The sequence below is a fragment of the Oratosquilla oratoria genome, chromosome 30 (assembly GCF_046742065.1).
Source record: "Oratosquilla oratoria isolate Oo_2021 chromosome 30, ASM4674206v1, whole genome shotgun sequence".
NCBI lineage: Eukaryota > Metazoa > Arthropoda > Malacostraca > Stomatopoda > Squillidae > Oratosquilla > Oratosquilla oratoria.
The window spans coordinates 47737741-47757510 of NC_134806.1; the positions used below are offsets into that span (position 1 = coordinate 47737741).

Below are 19770 nucleotides of genomic sequence, written 5' to 3' on the forward strand. Positions count from 1 at the left end.
TTGTTCAGACCAAGTACTTGGCAAGTCCTGTGCATAATGGGCTGGGCTGTGGTGGAGAGCACTCGATGGCTTCTTCTTGGTTACTTTGTTCATCAGGTGCCACTTGGAGCCAACGCTGGTCTGGTCTGGTGGGGTTGATGCTGTCGAAATGTTTCTTGCACGACTCGGTATGGGCACACTGCTGCAGAGCAACGAGGTCATCTCTGGATGTCTGGTACTGGAGGAGATTAGCAGGTGTTGGCTGCATTTGAAAGATGAGACCATCTCTCTCTCTCTCTCTCTCAGCCTTCTTTTCCATCTGTAGGATGCATCGGTACAGCGTCCTGACGTGGACCTCGCGTCAGGCATGGTCTGGTGCGTGGCTTTGTGACGTAGCGGGCGTAAAAATGATGTCTTGAAGCAACGTCGAGGGAAGAGTACAGTCTCTCTCAGGTGACAGGAGATCAAATGTTGGTAGAGGAGTGGAGATTAAAGAGACATAGTTGGGGCAGTAATTCGGAGGATGCGGAGGCGGGTGTGAAGAGGAGATGGTCCACTTGGTAGGGAGTACAGGAGTTCAAGTGCGATGCGGTCAGAGAAGAGAGTCTGTGTGGGAAAGCACCTAACGCGTGTCGCTGCGAGACCAGGTGCGATGATGATGATGTGGTCGAGCGTGCCTCCTCTCGAGTGTGTGGCACGGCGCCACCAGTGGGCCAGTCAGTGAGTGAGTGAGTGAGACGTAATACTCTTCGAACTGCGCATGCGCACAAGGGCCGCGCACCGGACGGGTGCCTTGTCCAAGGATAGGACTTTCCTGTGGCAAATATTGACCAAGACCTATAGATCTCAAAACTACTTATACCACAAGACTGACGTCTGGTGCCTACTGTTGTGCTTGCTCAACAAGAGCTGGAAGACAGCTGTTCGCTGCATCTTCTATAGATTCTTCGAAACAGTAGGAGGTCAATTGTGGGTGTCTTTACATTTACAGTCACCGATGGCCAATCAGAGAGAGAGAGAGAGAGAGATTTTCTTCATGGTTAGGCTGGCGGTTTGTCTGAATTTATAATAAAAGTTATCTATAATATGTGTTTGGATTTATAAAGTATCTCATTACAATTATTGTCATCCCTTAATCACCTCTTTAGAAAAAAGATATACACACATATATATATATTTTATCTACACAGTGGAAATTAAAGTATATTTTAAAATCATATTGATACGTACAAATGTAAAACAAAAACTTTATAATTTAGTAAAATACATGTACAAAATTATAAATTTGCATAGTAAATTTGAAGTAACAAAAATGTAATGAATATTTTATATATATTTCTGCCAAGCCACGGAGTTTCATAAATCTCTTCAATATATTGATAATAGTACATTTTGAAAGTGCACAATGCACTAATAATTATTAACTATCATAGAGATAACGGGTGGGCAAGTGTATGTCCACAAAATTCTGCATTATCAATACCAACGCGAGGAGTGATCGAATTTTTTACCCATTATTACCTGTTCGCTGGTAAATATATGAAGTAAAACCTGACACTTATGACTGAAATGAGGTTTCTTTCAGTCAACAATCCTGAAAAAATGAAACAATTTTGGACGGAGTCGTCCGAGACAGGGAGGTTACCTGCTGTGCCACGCAGACTCAGTTCATCAGGACTCTCGAGGGGAAATGTTAACAGCACAGAAATGATCGACCCAAACGATGAATAATGAACAACAACAACCACTGATTTTCCAACACAATTCTGGAGATTTCAATTGAGTTGGCAAATAGGGCTCGCAGACAATCGCGATCCTGGGTCCACTGACACACCCACCCACCAGTCGTCATGATCATCAACCTTTCAAAGTGTCCACACTCGTGGAGTTGACAACAAACAAGGAAATAAGGAGAGAGCTAAGTGAATAGATAACTACGTAAGTAGACAAATGAATAATTTTGTACAATATTTTGTCCAACTCTCACGTCAAATTCTCCGAGGTAGTTATCATTATTACTATAATTAAATCTAGGAAAAGGGTGCGTAAGGAAGTCGCGAGCTATAATCCAGGTTTATTTCTAATTTTGTTAACGAAAATATACAAGATTTGTTTTTTTAAGGTTGGTCAACTTTGACATCACAAGGGTCATGCTAGCATCTCCGCTCCTACATCCATGCATTCATTCATTATTAGCTTTTCTAACGGGATCTGTGTCGGCTATCAGTTTCTGTTTAATTCCTCTAACAGAGGATTTCAAAGGCGGAACATGCCGACAGGAGACCTTTTGGTCCATAACTAAGTCGGATGCGGAAAAAAATTATAATGATAAATAAAAGAAAAAATCATGATAATATAGAGAATTATAAATAAAATAAATAAATGTATAGGTATAGTTAAATGATAAACAGGTAAATAGTAAATAATAATAGATTGACAGATAACTAATGATAAATGAAAATCAAGCAAATAATAGTAAACTAACAGACAAGTAATAACGAACAAATGATTTAAAATAAATGGCAGGCATTACGGCATCTTGCTTAGGTGTTTATCTAAACGAATTAAAGCTTCGAACTGAACTACGTTGCACTGCCTCTGCAGGAAGTTTATTCCATTCATTAACTGCACGGTTGGCGAAGTCGTATCTACCCACTTTCAAATTAAATCTATTTTCTGACAGTTTGAAACTATTATTTCTTGTCGGATTCTCACTCAGTGTGAAAAATTTGTCACTATTGATGTTGTCAATTCCCTTTAGAATCTTAAAGACCTGTATCAAGTCACCTGATCTGAGTCACCTCCGAGTCTACGCTTTTTTTTTTTTTTTTCAAGAAAACAGATTCACATGTTTTCGTCTAATTTCGTATGATGTATTTTTGATATTTGGAATCAGTTTTGTGGCTCGCCGTTATATTTTGTTTACATTACTCCAATTCCCTTAAGAAGGCTCCCAAATATTTATTCCTAGCTCTATTTTTAACATTGGTGGTGTGCTCCACAACTTTTAAGAATAACTTTCTACCATTTTCATTTGTAGGATCTTTGCTCAGCCCTTTACGACTGGATAATAACCTGATTTCGTTCCTATTTTGTTTCTTTACTTTCGTGTGGGTCTGGTTATTGGTGCGTCAACAACATTTAACAAGTCTTCAGAAAACTCATTTTCGTCCTGGATGCTCAGTTCTTTCTATTCGTTTCGCTGTTCTTCTTATAATGTGTACCTCTTTCTCTGCAGATTCGTTTTGTATAGATATGGTTATATTCAATGCAAAGTGGTCACTGAGTAGGTCATTTGCATCATCAGCTGTTCCTTGTGTGTCCTGCATCCCTTAGTGCCAATGCATTGTCTAGCGATTCCAAGATACAATTTCATTCTTTTCCATTTAATTTCTGGTTACCGATTGTCACAAGAATATTATGTCTGGCATTCTCAAGTCCCCTACTAGTAGGCAGTTTTCGGCTAGTATACAGTCTGGGAAATCATCGAATAGAAGTGAATTTGCATGCACACACGTATTCAAGATGGCGATCGTTGCACCGCTGACGCGAATTCGTACCAGAAGGCTCTTTGTACCATGTATTCTTTGTGCAAGGTGTAGACTAGCTGGAATGTTGTTTTTAATACAAGTTATTAAACCATTTTCTTTTTCAAATCTGCCTGTGGCATTAATACCAACCTCTTGTAATGCTATTATGTATGTGTTGTGTGATAGTTCATAGCCATGTACATCTGTTGGGTCTTTTTTTTGGTAAACCATACATTCTGTTTTTTTATTATGTTTTCGTAGCCTACAGTTGTGGGATGTTTCACAGCTTGAGTGTCTTTTGCGGTAATGTAGGGTTTACACTTGCCTTCCTTAAAGAGTACTTCGGAATCCTGTTGTGCTTTGGAGAGTGAGTCTAATTGCCCGCTTGACCTTGTCGCGGTTGGTAGGTCCATCTGTGGTGTGGTGGGAAGATCGAGTCCTTTCTTTCCACTTCCTTGCCTGGGCAATGCGTTCTCGTCGTTTGTTGTAGTTGCATCGTCCTTTGTTGTTTTCCCTCTCTCTTTCAGTCGATGTCGTCACCCTCTTGTCAAATAGTTTTGGGTCTAGCACCACCACTCGCTTTGTTTCCAGTTTTCGTTGTTGTTGTTTTTTCTGTTCTGCACTAACTCCATTTTCTCCATTACTGTCGCTGCTAGTTATGGTTAAATGTATGGCAACTGTTGTCGTCCTTGGCTATCCCACTTCCGTCGCCATTTTCAGTGAAATCGGTGGACAGACGTCTTGGTCGATGGTCCGAGTCGTGAGAAGGCTTGCCGCTCTTTGTCGCTCTGTTCATCACCTCGGTCGTCCTATTGGCCACTTCTTCCGGAATAGGTCCCAACACGACTGCTACCATACGGTAATTGGAGAGGGAGACATTTTCTTCATGGGTAAGCTAGCGTTTTGTATTTGTAGTAAAAGATGATTTTCAAGGTGCGTTGGGTTTGATCAAGTATCTCATTATAAATTAATGTCACCCCTTAATGATTACAAGAAAAATAAATATACATATACACTTCACTTGGTAGTAGAAACTATAATATATTTTAATGTTATAGTAATATGTGCAAACGTAAAATGAGTTTGTAATTTATGAAAATACATGTACAAAACTAAATTTGCATAGTAAGCTTAAGGTAACAAAAATTGTAATTGTTCTTTTTATATCTACTACTGTCGTGTTACTGGTGGCCTCGTAAAAGTGTATCTCTGATATTGAGACGTATTATCTTTGGTGAGTGCCAAGAGCACTTAAAATTAGATCATGAATGATTTTCGTCAAGGATGATTGTCATTGACATGACGATTACATTTAATCATCATAAATTAGCTTGTGCGTTATTGAGTTTGTCAAGTAAAAGCCAGGGGCCGTATACACAAAACTTGTTAGCGCTAACAAATAGCTGTTAAGGGTAACAAATTCCTGTTAAGGCTAACATTTAGCTGTTAAGCACTAATAGTGATACAGAAAACTTGTTAGGGCCTTAAAAGTACTGTTAAGATAAAAGTGCTGAGGAGGACTATTAAGCTCTTAACAAGTTCCTGTTAGTAGAGAAGATGGCGGAGCAACAACAACTAAAAAGATGACTGCGAGTTTATCGACAGCGACGGGACATATTTAACGAGTACAATGACGACGAACTCATCAAACGCTTCAGAATGAACCGTGCTGGTATAATAATGGCTGATTTAGTGAGGGACAAACTTCAATCCCGAACAGAACGGAATCGACCACTGAGTCCTGAGACGAAGGTGGCAATTACCCTATGATATTTAGCCACAGGTAAAATGCAGCAGTGACGAATTTGGGACCTCGCAAGCATCAATCAGCCGTGTCATTACTCAAACAATTGATGCACTATCAGAACCAGATATTGTAACTCAGTTTGTAAAATTCCTATTGACTCGCCAAGAAGTGCAAGTAAAACAAGCAGAGTTCATGGAAAACTAGGTTTCCCGGTGTTGTGGGTACCATAGATGGCACAAACATTAGAATTGGGGCTCCAAGTGTCGATGAACATTTATATGTAAACAGAAAACAATACCATAGCATCAACGTGCTTTGTCATGCCTCCCTCTTATCCTTGTGTTTTAAACTTGGCTTGAATCGCCCATTTATTATTATTTTTTCTCCATAATCACGTTGATCAAGAGGAGTGTTTCCTCTTGTGACCAGTTTGGCTTCCTTTTCTTTTTCTGTGTTTCTTCTGCCATGTCTATGTCCTCTGAAATTATTGTTGAGTCTTCTGTCGGAAGATTTGTCTGTGGCACAACCGCCTGTACAATGCGCCTTCGTCCAAAAATATCTGTCGTTGGTTAATAAGTACTTCTAAAAACCCATACATACGATATCTATGTGCTATCATGATACTTTATTAATAAATTCTGAACAACTGCATTAATAACACTGTCTTATGTGTGCAATTTTTTATAATACGTCCATTTACATGTTCATAAGCTGCTAACTTCAGCGCTGTTTAGCGGTACTTGACAAACAACTGTTTGCTAGCTAACAGTTGTTAGTTAAGCATTGGTGTATAACTTTTAGTGGTTTTCTGTTAGCTAGCAGAGATTGTTAAGGCTAACAAAAAAGTTTTGTGTATACGGCCCCAGACAGTTACTATTACTTTAATTACTCTCAGTCAAGAATCCTGAGATAATGAAACGAGTTGAGTCGTCCGAGACAACGACGTTACCTGGTGTGCCACGCAGACTCGATTCTTTTAGGGCTGAGGGGAAATGTCAACAGCACAGAAATGATCAACACAAACGATCAATAATGAACAACAACAACCACTGATGTTCCAACACCATTCTCGAGACTTCAATTGAGTTGGCAAATAGGACTCGCAGACAATCACGATCCTGGGTGCAGAAATCCACCTGGCGTCATGATCATCAATCTTGCAAGAGATCCACAGTCGTGTAATTGACAACAATTAAGGAAAGGAACAGACAACTAAGTGAATGAATAGATATCTAAATAATTACATAAGGGATTAGATGTATTAATCCTGTTTATACTGTATAAGATAAAGTCATACTCCCAGGTTCTTTAAGGTAGTTGTTATTATTAACAATGTTACTTTTAGTCATTCTAAGAGACATGTGCTTAGCTAAGACTTTTGATACTTCGCTCACTTGTATACCACAGTGTGAAGAGTATCCGCGTGGATACTGCCTCACATGTACATACGAACATGTTAAGGAAGTATACTAACATCACAAAATCAGATAACTAAACTTGATCAAAGGCATCCTGTGGATCACTGGACGTTAAGCTTTAAAATTGAAATGCTAAAACAGCACAAGTTAATTAAAGATAAATGGCATTTAGCTACCATATGCATGGGAGATGTAGGTAAACGCTACTAACCTAATGACCACAAAATTTATACAATGCAATTAACTCCTCTGCTGTACATGTATAGCAAGACAATTCATAATCATACACTTACATATTCATGTATTTACTAGTGTGTTTCTGTTTGGGTTGTATATTTGCACTCATCGTTATATCGTAGATTTTTATTTAACTGGCGGGAGATCAATTTTTGTGCTTCCGGGAGTTGACGGTTAATTTTTCCTTATTTCACGAACATATAATAAAATAAAACTAGATAGTGTGGTATTCAAACATAGATTTTTTTTTTCTATAACTCACACATTTCCAAAGTCGACTACAATTCAAATGACAGATAACTGGTGAGTGCAACTGACCTAAGCCTCTTGTTCATTGGTCGTCTTCATCCACTCTCCTTTCTTGACCAATCACAATGCTCCATTACTTTTAGAACTATTACCTACTTTGCCACTGTCGTTTTTGCACTATTTTGAGAAATATGGGTTTTCATTTATGCTTCAATTAGATAAATGATATTTTGGGAGCTTCCTAAAAAAAATTTAATTATCGAAATGATGATATATTCAAATTTCCGTTGTGTCAAATAATTAATTAATCGTAGCTCAAAAGACGACGACACCATCGCATGGGCTCGCTCGACCCCGATACAGTGACGCATACTCATCTTTTTATCTTGGAAGCTACCAAGCATTTCCATTCCGTTGAGAGGCAACGCTATCGCTCAAACGACAAATTCCTCCAGATATCCTTTGCAAGGGACCCACAGCCCCCAGGTAACCGGCAACGGCCACAGGGATGGCCCAGAAGACATTGAGGAACTAAAGCTAGGCTAGGCAGAATTATTCTGCGTGGTCTCTTCGATCGGGACGATGTTGTGAGTGCAGTCAGGCTTTAGAAATCTGCCATGTTCTACCAACAGTTGTTACTGTTTTTATGGACTAGTTATTTGTATTTAACTATTTTCTCCTGATTTGTTTTATCTAGGTATTTATCTGTTTATTTATTCATTCAATTATTTACTTATCTTTTTACTTACTTTTTGCCGATTTGTTTCAAAAACCAGTTGTTAGATTTATAAGTGATTGAGCAGATTAATTTTTATTTCGTAAGTTTTCTGTTGCGAAAATTAGCCAGTAATAAACCTGAGATATTCTTCCTCACCCGCCCTTTTCCAATGATAATTATAATAATAATGACGACAATAATTGTCTCGGAGAATTTAACCTGAGAGTTGAATAAATTCAAAGATTACAAAGCGGAGAATGCCGACAGAAGACCTTTTGGTCCATATCTAGGTCGGATGCGAAAAAAAACCATAGTAATAATAAATAAATAAATAAAAACTATAATAATGTAAATAACAAATAAAATACACAGATAAATGCATAGGTATAAATAATAAGCAAACAGGTAAATAGAAAATAATAAATTGACATGTAACTAATAATACATGAGAATCAAACAGACAAATGATAACAAAACAAAAACAAATAATATAAAGTAAATGATAATCATTACAGCATCTTGCTTAGGTGTTTATCTAAACGAATCCTAAAGCTTTGAACTGAACTACATTGCACTGCCTCTGCAGTAAGTTTATTCCATTCATTAACTACACGGTGGGCGAAGTTGTTTCTACCCACTTACAAATTGAATCTATTTCCGGATAGTTTGAGAACTTTGTGTCTTTTCTGATTCTCATTCAATGTGAAAGTTTTGTCACTTTCGATGTTGTCAATTCCTTTTAGAATTTTAAATACCTTCCTCAGGTCACTTCTGAGTCTACGCTTTTCTAAGGAAAACAGATTCATATGTTTTAGTCGATTTTCGTATGATTTATTTAAGTAAAAAAATAAGTAAATAATTGAATGAATAAATAAACAGATAAATACCTAGATAAAACAAATCAGGAGGAAATAGTTAAATACAAATAACTAGTCTATAAAAACAGTAACAACTGTATAAGGTAGAACATGGCAGATTTCTAAAGCCAGACTGCACTCACAACATCGTCCCGATCGAAGAGACCACGCAGAATAATTCTGCCTAGCCTAGCTTTAGTTCCTCATTGTCTTTGGGCCATTCCTGTGGCCGTTGTCGGTTACCTGGGGGCTGTGGGTCCCTTGCAAAGGATATCTGGAGGAATTTGTCGTTTGAGCGATAGCGTTGCCTCTCAACGGAATGGAAATGCTTGGTAGCTTCCAAGATAAAAAGATGAGTATGCGTCACTGTATCGGGGTCGAGCGAGCCCATGCGATGGTGTCGTCGTCTTTTGAGCTACGATTAATTAATTATTTGACACAACGGAAATTTGAATATATCATCATTTCGGTAATCTAATTTTTTTTTTTAGGAAGCTCCCAAAATATCATCTAATTGAAGCATAAATGAAAACCCATATTTCTCAAAATAGTGCAAAAACGACAGTGGCAAAGTAGGTAATAGTTCTAAAAGAAATGGAGCATTGTGATTGGTCAAGAAAAGAGAGTGGATGAAGACGACCAATGAACAAGAGGCTTAGGTCAGTTGCACTCACCAGTTATCTGTCATTTGAATTGTAGTCGACTTTGGAAATGTGTGAGTTATAGAAAAAAAAAAATCTGTTTGAATACCACACTATCTAGTTTTTTTATTTTTTATCATATGTTCGTGAAATAAGGAAAAATTAACCGTCAACTCCCGGAAGCACAAAAATTGATCTCCCGCCAGTTAAATAAAAATCTACGATATAACGATGAGTGCAAATATACAACCCAAACAGAAACACACAAGTAAATACATGAATATGTAAGTGTATGATTATGAATTGTCTTGCTATACATGTACAGCAGAGGAGTTAATTGCATTGTATAAATTTTGTGGTCATTAGGTTATTAGTGTTTACATACATCTCCCATGCATATGGTAGCTAAATGCCATTTATCTTTAATTAACTTGTGCTGTTTTAGCATTTCAATTTTAAAGCTTAACGTCCAGTGATCCACAGGATGCCTTTGATCAAGTTTAGTTATCTGATTTTGTGATGTTAGTATACTTCCTTAACATGTTCTTATGTACATGTGAGGCAGTATCCACGCGGATACTCTTGACACTGTGGTATACAAGTGAGCGAAGTATCAAAAGTCTTAGCTAAGCACATGTCTCTTAGAATTACTAAAAGTAACATTGTTAATAATAACAACTACCTCAAAGAACCTGGGAGTATGACTTTATCTTATACAGTATAAACAGGATTAATACATCTAATCACTTATGTAATTATTTAGATATCTATCCTTTCACTTAGTTGTCTGTTCCTTTCTTAAATGTTGTCAATTACACTATTGCGGATCTCTTGCAAGGTTGATCATGACCACTGGTGGATGTGTCAGTGGATTTCTGCACCCAGGATCGTGATTGTCTGCGAGTCCTATTTGCCAACTCAATTGAAATCTCGAGAATGGTGTTGGAACATCATTGGTTGTTGTTCATTATTGATCGTTTGGGTTGATCATTTCTGTGCTGTTGACCTTTCCCCTCAGCCCTAAAAGAATTGAGTCTGCGTGGCACAGCAGGTAACGTCGTTGTCTCGGACGACTCAACTCGTTTCATTTTCTCAGGATTCTTGATTGAGAGAAATTACAGTAATAGTAAATGTCTGGCTTTTACTGTACAAACTCAATAACGCACAAGCTAATTTATGATGAATAAATGTAATCGTCATGTCAATGACAATCATCCTTGACGTAAGTTATTCATGATCTAGTTTCAAGTGCTCTTGGCACTCCCCAAAGATATTACGTCTAAAAATCAGAAATACACTTTTACGATACTGGTAACAACATGACACTAGTAAATATAAAAAGAGCAATTACAATTTTTGTTACTTTAAGCTTACTATGCAAATTTAGTTTTGTACATGTATTTTCATAAATTACAAACTCATTTTACGTTTGCACATATTAATATAACATTAAAATATATTATAGTTTCTACTACCAAGTGAAGTGTATATGTATATTTATTTTTCTTGTAATCATTAAGGGGTGACATTAATTTATAATGAGATACTTGATCAATCCCAACGCACCTTGAAAATCATCTTTTACTACAAATACAAAACGCCAACTTACCCATGAAGAAAATGTCTCCCTCTCCAATTACCGTATGGTAGCAGTCGTGTTGGGACCTATTCCGGAAGAAGTGGCCAATAGGACGACCGAGGTGATGAACAGAGCGACAAAGAGCGGCAAGCCTTCTCACGACTCGGACCATCGACCAAGACGTCTGTCCACCGATTTCACTGAAAATGGCAACGGAAGTGGGATAGCCACAAGATGACTGTTGTAGAATTCGAGTAAATTAGTCACGCAAGAACGTTTCCGTCTGAATCCATGCTGGCTATCATTTATCAAACAGTTACTCTCTAAATGATGTTCGATAGCATCTCTGATGATAGTTTCCATTATTTTTCCTACGACTGAAGTCAAGCTTATAGGCCTATAGTTATTTGGTTTCTTTTTGTTACCTTTTTGGAATATTGGAGTGACGTTAGCTAGCTTCCATTCTTTTGGGACATCTCCGGATATGGTGGATTTTTTTTTTTTTTTTTTTATAATTTCTAATGGAACAACAATCTCATTTTTAATTTCCTTTAAGATTCTTGGATGCCAACCGTCAGGCCCTGGTGTTTTATTAATTTTGAGTTTCTCTATACACCTTTTAATTATTTCTTTTGTTATATTTACCGTAGTGAGTAAGTTTACCCTAGGTTTTTCACAGGTTTCAGTTTGGAGTTCACTTTGAGGTGTTTCGTTTACGAATACTGAGGTAAAATAGTTGTTTCAGATATTACACATTCCTTCGTTTGAATGCTCAAGTTGACCGTCAGCAGATAATTATCATAATAATGGGCCAATGTGATTCCTAATAACCTTTTTATCGCTAATGTAACTGTAGAATTTTTTGGGATTCTCTTTGGGTTTATCAGCGATATTCATTTCGTATTTCAACATCAAGTTTGCACCAAAGAAAGTTTTTTATGTTTTGTTCCATTAAAAGAAACCACTGGAGCTTTCATGACTGAAACACTGGTGGATAAGCTTCAAAATGTGGGGCTGCAGATAGACAATGTACGTGGTCAAGGATATGATCATGGGAGCAACATGAAAGGAAAACACAACGGTGTTCAGCAGAGAGTGCTTGATATGAATCCACGTGCCTTCTTTGCACCTTGCAGTGCACACTCATTAAACTTCGTGGTGAATGATGCTGTCAAATGTTGTCTTCAAGCTACAATTTTTTTTGGCATAGTACAACATCTGTATAATTTTTTCTCAATCTCAACTCATCGATGGCAGGTTTTGGTCAGTATCATGAAAGACTTAACCATCAAACCTTTAAGTGAGACCAGGTGGGAAAGTCGGATTGATGCTCTTAAACCCCTCAGATATCATCTTGCTGACATATATGATGCTTTACTTGAAATTTATGAAGACACAAACCTTAAAGGGTCATCTGGAAGTTCGACCCGGGTTGAAGCCAAGGAGTTAGCTGATGCTGTTTCCAAATATGAGTTTGTTGTTTCACTTGTCACATGGTATAGCATCCTGTTTGAAGTCAATATTACCAGCAAGCATCTTCAAGATAAAGATGCTGATTTAAATTCAGCTACCAAACAGTTGGAAGCAACAAAAAGCTACCTTCTGAGCTGTAGATGTGATGATGGTTTCCAAAAAGTTCTGGTTGATGCTACAAAGGTGGCTCAAGATTTGGAAATAGAGCCACAATTTGAGAAAAAACAATCACGAAAACGGCGAAAGAAGCGTCTATTTGATTATGAAGCACATGAGGAATCACTAGAAGACCCCAGCCAAACGTTTAAAGTAGAATTTTATTATAGCGTACTTGACATGGCCATACAGTCAGTAGAAGAAAGATTTCACCAGCTACATTCCTACAAAGCAATATTTGGCTTCTTATATGACATCCATGGAATAAAAAATGCACCAAACGCAGATATTCTTCATGACTGCCAAAATTTAGAAAAGTCATTAACACACAATGGGCATCACGACATTGATGCAAGAGACCTATGCTCAGAGCTCAAGGCAGTATCAAGGCGCTTGATGAAACCCATGCTCCCACAAGCAGCACTTTGCTTTATATTTGAGCAAAAACTGCAAGATAGTGTACCAAATGTTATGATTGCCCTCAAAATATTATTAACTTTGCCAGTATCCGTTGCAAATGGAGAACGCAGCTTCTCTAAACTGAAGCTAATTAAAACTTACTTGCGCTCAACAATGCTGCAGCAAAGGCTTGTTGGTTTAGCTACTATATCAATAGAGAATGAGGAAACTTCTAACTCGGATCTTGCTAAATTAGTGGAAAAATTCGCCAGTCTAAAAGCTAGGAAAGTGGAATTGTAATTTTTGTTGAAGTGTGTCATAGAAACCAATAGTTTTTTACTGTAGCCTACATAATTTCATTTCCAACAATGTGTTGCACAATCTTTTTTTCAAACTTAGTATTGGATGGTTGATGTATTTATTACAATACAGAGTATATTGCTATAAAATGGCTCTTTTTGTTACCATCAACTATAATTGATACAAAATTGAACCAAAAATTATTGTCCCCGAGCCACTGGCCCTGGATGAACTTTCAAGGAGAGGACCCAAGGGGCATCATTTTTCAGCTTCGCCTACGGCATCAAAAACTCTCGGGCCGGGCCTGTCTCTCAGTCTACGCTTTTTACCGAGAAAACAGATTTATATGTTTTAGTCGAATTTTATATGATGTATTTTTGATATTTGGAATCAGTTTTGTGGCTCGCCGTTATATTTTGTTTACATTACTCCAAATCCCTTAAGAAGGCTCCCAAATATTGATTCCTAGCTCTATTTTTAACATTGGTGGTGTGCTCCACAACTTTTAGGAATAACTTTCTACCATTTTCATTTGTAGGGTCAGCCCTTTACGACTGGATAATAACCTGGGGCCGTATACACAAAACTTGTTAGCACTAACAAATAGCTGTTAAGGGTAACAAATTCCTGTTAAGGCTAACATTTAGCTGTTAAGCACTAACAGTGGATACAGAAAACTTGTTAGAGCCTTAAAAGTACTGTTAAGATAAAAGTGCTGTGGTGGAATATTAAGCTCTTAACAAGTTCCTGTTAGTAGAGAAGATGGCGGAGCAACAACAACTAAAAAGATGACTGCGAGTTTATCGACAGCGACGGGACATATTTAACGAGTACAATGACGACGAACTCATCAAACGCTTCAGAATGAACCGTGCTGGTATAATAAAAATGGCTGATTTAGTGAGGGACAAACTTCAATCCCGAACAGAACGGAATCTACCACTGAGTCCTGAGACGAAGGTGGCAATTACCCTATGATATTTAGACACAGGTAAAATGCAGCAGTGACGAATTTGGGACCTCGCAAGCATCAATCAGCCGTGTCATTACTCAAACAATTGATGCACTATCAGAACCAGATATTGTAACTCAGTTTGTAAAATTCCTATTGACTCGCCAAGAAGTGCAAGCAAAACAAGCAGAGTTCATGGAAGACTGTAGGTTTCCCGGTGTTGTGGGTACCATAGATGGCACAAACATTAGAACTGGGGTTCCAAGTGTCGATGAACATTTATATGTAAACAGAAAACAATACCATAGCATCAACGTGCTTTGTCATGCCTCCCTCTTATCCTTGTGGTTTAAACTTGGCTTGAATCGCCCATTTATAATTATTTTTTCTCCATAATCACGTTGATCAAGAGGAGTGTTTCCTCTTGTGACCAGTTTGGCTTCCTTTTCTTTTTCCGTGTTTCTTCTGCCATGTGTATGTCCTCTAAAATAATTGTTGAGTTTTCTGTCGGAAGATTTGTCTGTGGCACGGCCGCATGTACAATGCGGCTTCGTCCAAAAATATCTGTCGTTGGTTAATAAGTACTTCTAAAAACCCATACATACGATATCTATGTGCTATCATGATACTTTATTAATAAATTCTGAACAACTGCATTAATAACACTGTTTTATGTGTGCAATTTTTGATAATACGTCCATTTACATGTTTATAAGCTGCTAACTTCAGCGCTGTTTAGCGGTACTTGACAAACAACTGTTTGCTAGCTAACAGTTGTTAGTTAGCATTGGTGTATAACTTTTAGTGGTTTTCTGTTAGCTAGCAGAGATTGTTAAGGCTAACAAAAAAGTTTTGTGTATACGGCCCCTGGTTTCGTTCCTATTTTGTTTCTTTGCTTTCGTGTGGGTCTGGTTATTGGTGCGTCATCAACATTTAACAAGTCTTCAGAAAACTCATCTTCGTCCTGGATGCTCAGTTCTTTCTTTTCGTTTCGCTGTTCTTCTTATAATGTTTACCTCTTTCTTTCTCTGCAGATTCGTTTACTATAGATATGGTTATATTCAATGCAAAGTGGTCACTGAGTAGGTCATTTGCATCATCAGCTGTTCCTTGTGTGTCCTGCATCCCTTAGTGCCAATGCATTGTCTAGCGATTCCAAGATACAATTTCATTCTTTTCCATTTAATTTCTGGTTACCGATTGTCACAAGAATATTATGTCTGGCATTCTCAAGTCCCCTACTAGTACGCAGTTTTCGGCTAGTACACAGTCTGGGAAATCATCGAATAGAAGTGAATTTGCATGCACACACGTATTCAAGATGGCGATCATTGCACCGCTGACGCGAATTCGTACCAGAAGGCTCTTTGTACCATGTATTCTTTGTGCAAGGTGTAGACTAGCTGGAATGTTGTTTTTAATACAAGTTATTAAACCATTTTCTTTTTCAAATCTGCCTGTGGCATTAATACCAACCTCTTGTAATGCTATTATGTATGTGTTGTGTGATAGTTCATAGCCATGTACATCTGTTGGGTCTTTTTTTTGGTAAACCATACATTCTGTTTTTTTATTATGTTTTCGTAGCCTACAGTTGTGGGATGTTTCACAGCTTGAGTGTCTTTTGGGGTAATGTAGGGTTTACACTTGCCTTCCTTAAAGAGTACTTCGGAATCCTGTTGTGCTTTGGAGAGTGAGTCTAATTGCCCGCTCGACCTTGTCGCGGTTGGTAGGTCCATCTGTGGCGTGGTGGGAAGATCGAGTCGTTTCTTTCCACTTACTTGCCTGGGCAATTCGTTCTCGTCGTTTGTTGTAGTTGCATCGTCCTTTGTTGTTCTTCCTCTCTCTTTCAGTCGATGTCGTCACCCTCTTGTCAAATAGTTTTGGGTCTAGCACCACCACTCGCTTTGTTTCCAGTTTTCGTTTTTTTTTTTTCTGCTCTGCACTAACTCCATTTTCTCGATTACTGTCGCTGCTAGTTATGGTTAAATCTATGGCAACTGTTGTCGTCCTTGGCTATCCCACTTCCGTTGCCATTTTCAGTGAAATCGGTGGACAGACGTCTTGGTCGATGGTCCGAGTCGTGAGAAGGCTTGCCGCTCTGTTCATCACCTCGGTCGTCCTATTGGCCACTTCTTCCGGAATAGGTCCCAACACGACTGCTACCATTCGGTGATTGGAGAGGGAGACATTTTCTTCATGGGTAAGCTGGCGTTTTGTACTTGTAGTAAAAGATGATTTTCAAGGTGCGTTGGGATTGATCAAGTATCTCATTATAATTAATGTCACCCCTTAATCATTACAAGAAAAATAAATATACATATACACTTCACTTGGTAGTAGAAACTATAATATAATTTAATGTTATATTAATATGTGCAAACGTAAAATGAATTTGTAATTTATGAAAATACATGTACAAAACTAAATTTGCATAGTAAGCTTAAAGTAACAAAAATTGTAATTGCTCTTTTTATATTCATTACTGTCGCATCATATAGAGTTTTATCAAAGTTGAATTTGTCATCTGAAAATAAATTATCTTTGGTGAGTGCAAAGAGCACCCGTTTAAGTAGATCATGAATGAGTTACGTTAAGGGTGAGATATCAGTGACATGACGATTACATTAATTCAACATAAGTTAGTTTGTGCGTTATTTTGTTTGTAAAGTTAGAGCCAGACAGTTACTATTACTTTAATTACTCTCAGTCAAGATCAGGGTTGCCAGATTACTGAAGCAGAAAAAGGCCAAAAGCAACAAAAAAATGAGCCAAAAAGGCCAAATGCACTACAGAAAAAGGCCAAAAATATGCAGTAAAAAGGCCAAACATTGAATTATTTCGCTTCTCAATTCACCAAATACTATACGATATGTACTGAGCACTGAGCTATAGTGGTTTACTGGAGTGGCGATCTGTGTATACAAGCGCTACGTAGTTCGTCAGTCCGCCTGGTCAACGGGTGATGCAGTGGCCGCCATATTGGACCCCCTATGATTATAATGCGTACGAACTTAGATGTTCTATATAACTCAGTGGTACCAAGTTAAAGATCATATGCATACAATGAATTAATGGTTCTTTATTTTTCATAAACAGTATAAAAAGTAAGTCAGAAGTATGATAATTTGCTTCATAATCCTTTTTAATGAGAAACAGAAATCAAATTGAAAGTGTGTTTTTTTTTTTTTTTTTTGCAGCATGCAAGTTTCATGGTAATTTTTTCCACAAACAATATAAAAAAAATGTAATCCTTTTCATGAGCAACAAAAAATAAGTCAAAATTGTATTCTACATTATAGCACCAGACTTTGGTAACCAAGGAAACATAACCAGTGTTCAAACATAGTCAATCACATCATCACATACATCATATTCATCTCCATACATATTTGCAGATGAAAATAAGCTGTACATATCAGGTGTGACCACAAAATTCCTGCAACACAAACCTCTGAAGTGCAGATGGGTTCTGATGCGAATAATGGCATCTAGGGTTCTTGTACTCAGTCTGTTTCTTAATTTTGTTTTAACTATTGTAGCATGAGAAAATATGCGTTCAACAACAGCATTGCTAACTGGTGTGACAAGACAGGACAATGAATATGTTGCTGGGTCTATAAAAGATTTGTTACCTAGTGTATCATAGCGATTACCTACTCCTATCCAGAACTGAATAGTCATCTGGTATTTTGTTGTCAAATACTGCCTCTTCAACCCATTTTAAATGTAATACATTCCTATACTGCTGTTCAATGGCATTACATTTATATGTTCGTAAGGTAGGGAATGGTAGATCCTTATATGGCACCCTTGCTGTTTGACTCAAAAATTTTGATGGGTGAAGACTACCGAGACCCTTGTATATGTTCCTCGTAGGAGGCAGACGTTTCTCAGCTTGCTTGATGGCCTCCACGAGAAAGCTGTAACATCGGCCCTTGACGTCCTGAACTTTCGTTTCAGCACTAACTTGATGCATCTCGATATACCTCTCCACTTCCATCTGGGCTGAAAACTTTTGCCCGTAGACTATGATGATGTTGAGCAAGTTCACCTTCCATGCTCTGAGGATCGGCATCCGTGGCTTGAAAATATGAGTTGACGCGTTCAAACTCCATAATAATGGGTGTGACACAGTGAAAATGCCAATAGTTGATTGGGTCATTTAGGATGTCAGAAATCATACGTGCCTTATACCTGGCATCAGCTCCACTAGCCTGCTCAGCACACATGAAGTAAGCCTTAGTTCTTCCCAGTTCACCAAGATGCAGTACATTACTTTCCCGCGTACTAGTCATCTGGTCTGAGAAGCTTGCTGAAATGGCAGCGAGGTTCCTTTCCTTTCTTCAGTTGGGTCCATTATGCTAAACAATTGTTTGTAAGCTGTCCTCCTTACTGTACTCTTGGAAAACCATTTTGGTATTTCTGAAATTAAAAATCCCAAGCATGAAGGCAGCTTCTCAAATGCATGCTTCACGCAAAGTGCTAGAGAGTGACAAATACATTTTACTTGCACACAATCTGGAGACTCCTGCTGTATTCGGGTCCAAACCGAGTTATTAACTCCAGTCATAACTGAGGCACCATCACTTGCAAAACCAATGCAGTTACCAAGTTCTAAACCTAGATTTGTAACAGCAGCTTTAATGACAGTGAATAATGCTTCCCCTGTTGTGTCATTGACAGGAATAAGACCAACAAACTCTGTTACTATTCTCTTTTCCTTTTTGCTGCAGTAACGTATCGCAATGCATAAATACTTCACTGCCCCAACATCGGCTGACTCATCTACTAAAAGGGCAAATTTCTCTCCTTCTAGATCCTTCTTCAGTTCTTGTTTAAGGGTTGGGGACACAACTTCCGTAATCAGTTTGCTACATTTAGTTCTATGAAGATTGATTTTTCCTAAGATGCTACCTTTCCCATTCTTTTTTATCATTTCACCAATGTGGTCCACAGAGGAAGTTGAGCAATGGCAGTAGACTGCAACAGCAAGTTCCAATTCTGCCTGCTTGACATCGTTGGGTGTTGTTGACTGAAAATTTATTGGTGGTGCAAGTGCTGGTGATACTGTCTTCTTCTTGTGTTTCTCCGATTTTTCATGGTTTTGTTGTGAGCACATTTTGGGGGTTCAGATTACAGTGACTTACAATATGCCTCACCAGAGCCATCAGGTGCATATTTCATCCACATAAACTTTTTCTCCCACTCAGTTCTGTACATCCTGTTCCACTTCGGCATCTTAGGCTATTGAAGATTGCAGGCTGATTCTTATTCTAAAATGCATGCACCTGAAAAAATAAATACTCCTAAATAATTAAGCACTTGAAAATCACTAAAAACACTAATGAAAATTTAATGTCAACGATCTTTTCCACTCTACATGAATATAAACAACCAGAACGAACGCTTTTGTGGGATGGAAAAGGATTTTACAAATTTTGTTAATCAAAACACAATATATTTCAATATTCAGTACCCTACCAATGTAGCCTACTCCTTGCTTGTTTATGAACATAGCTTGCTATTGATTGA

At 37.9% G+C, this 19770-nt stretch overlaps 1 protein-coding gene across 1 annotated transcript; it reads left to right on the forward strand.

Annotated features, from left to right (window-relative positions):
- The first annotated feature begins 305 nt into the window (after positions 1-305).
- Positions 306-17054, forward strand: LOC143041323 (zinc finger MYM-type protein 1-like). The gene is made up of 5 exons (XM_076213146.1): positions 306-344; positions 7475-7646; positions 11914-12113; positions 12213-13279; positions 16946-17054. The coding sequence occupies exons 1-5, from the start codon at positions 306-308 to the stop codon at positions 17052-17054; spliced, it is 1587 nt and encodes a 528-aa protein (XP_076069261.1).
- Positions 17055-19770: the final 2716 nt, after the last annotated feature.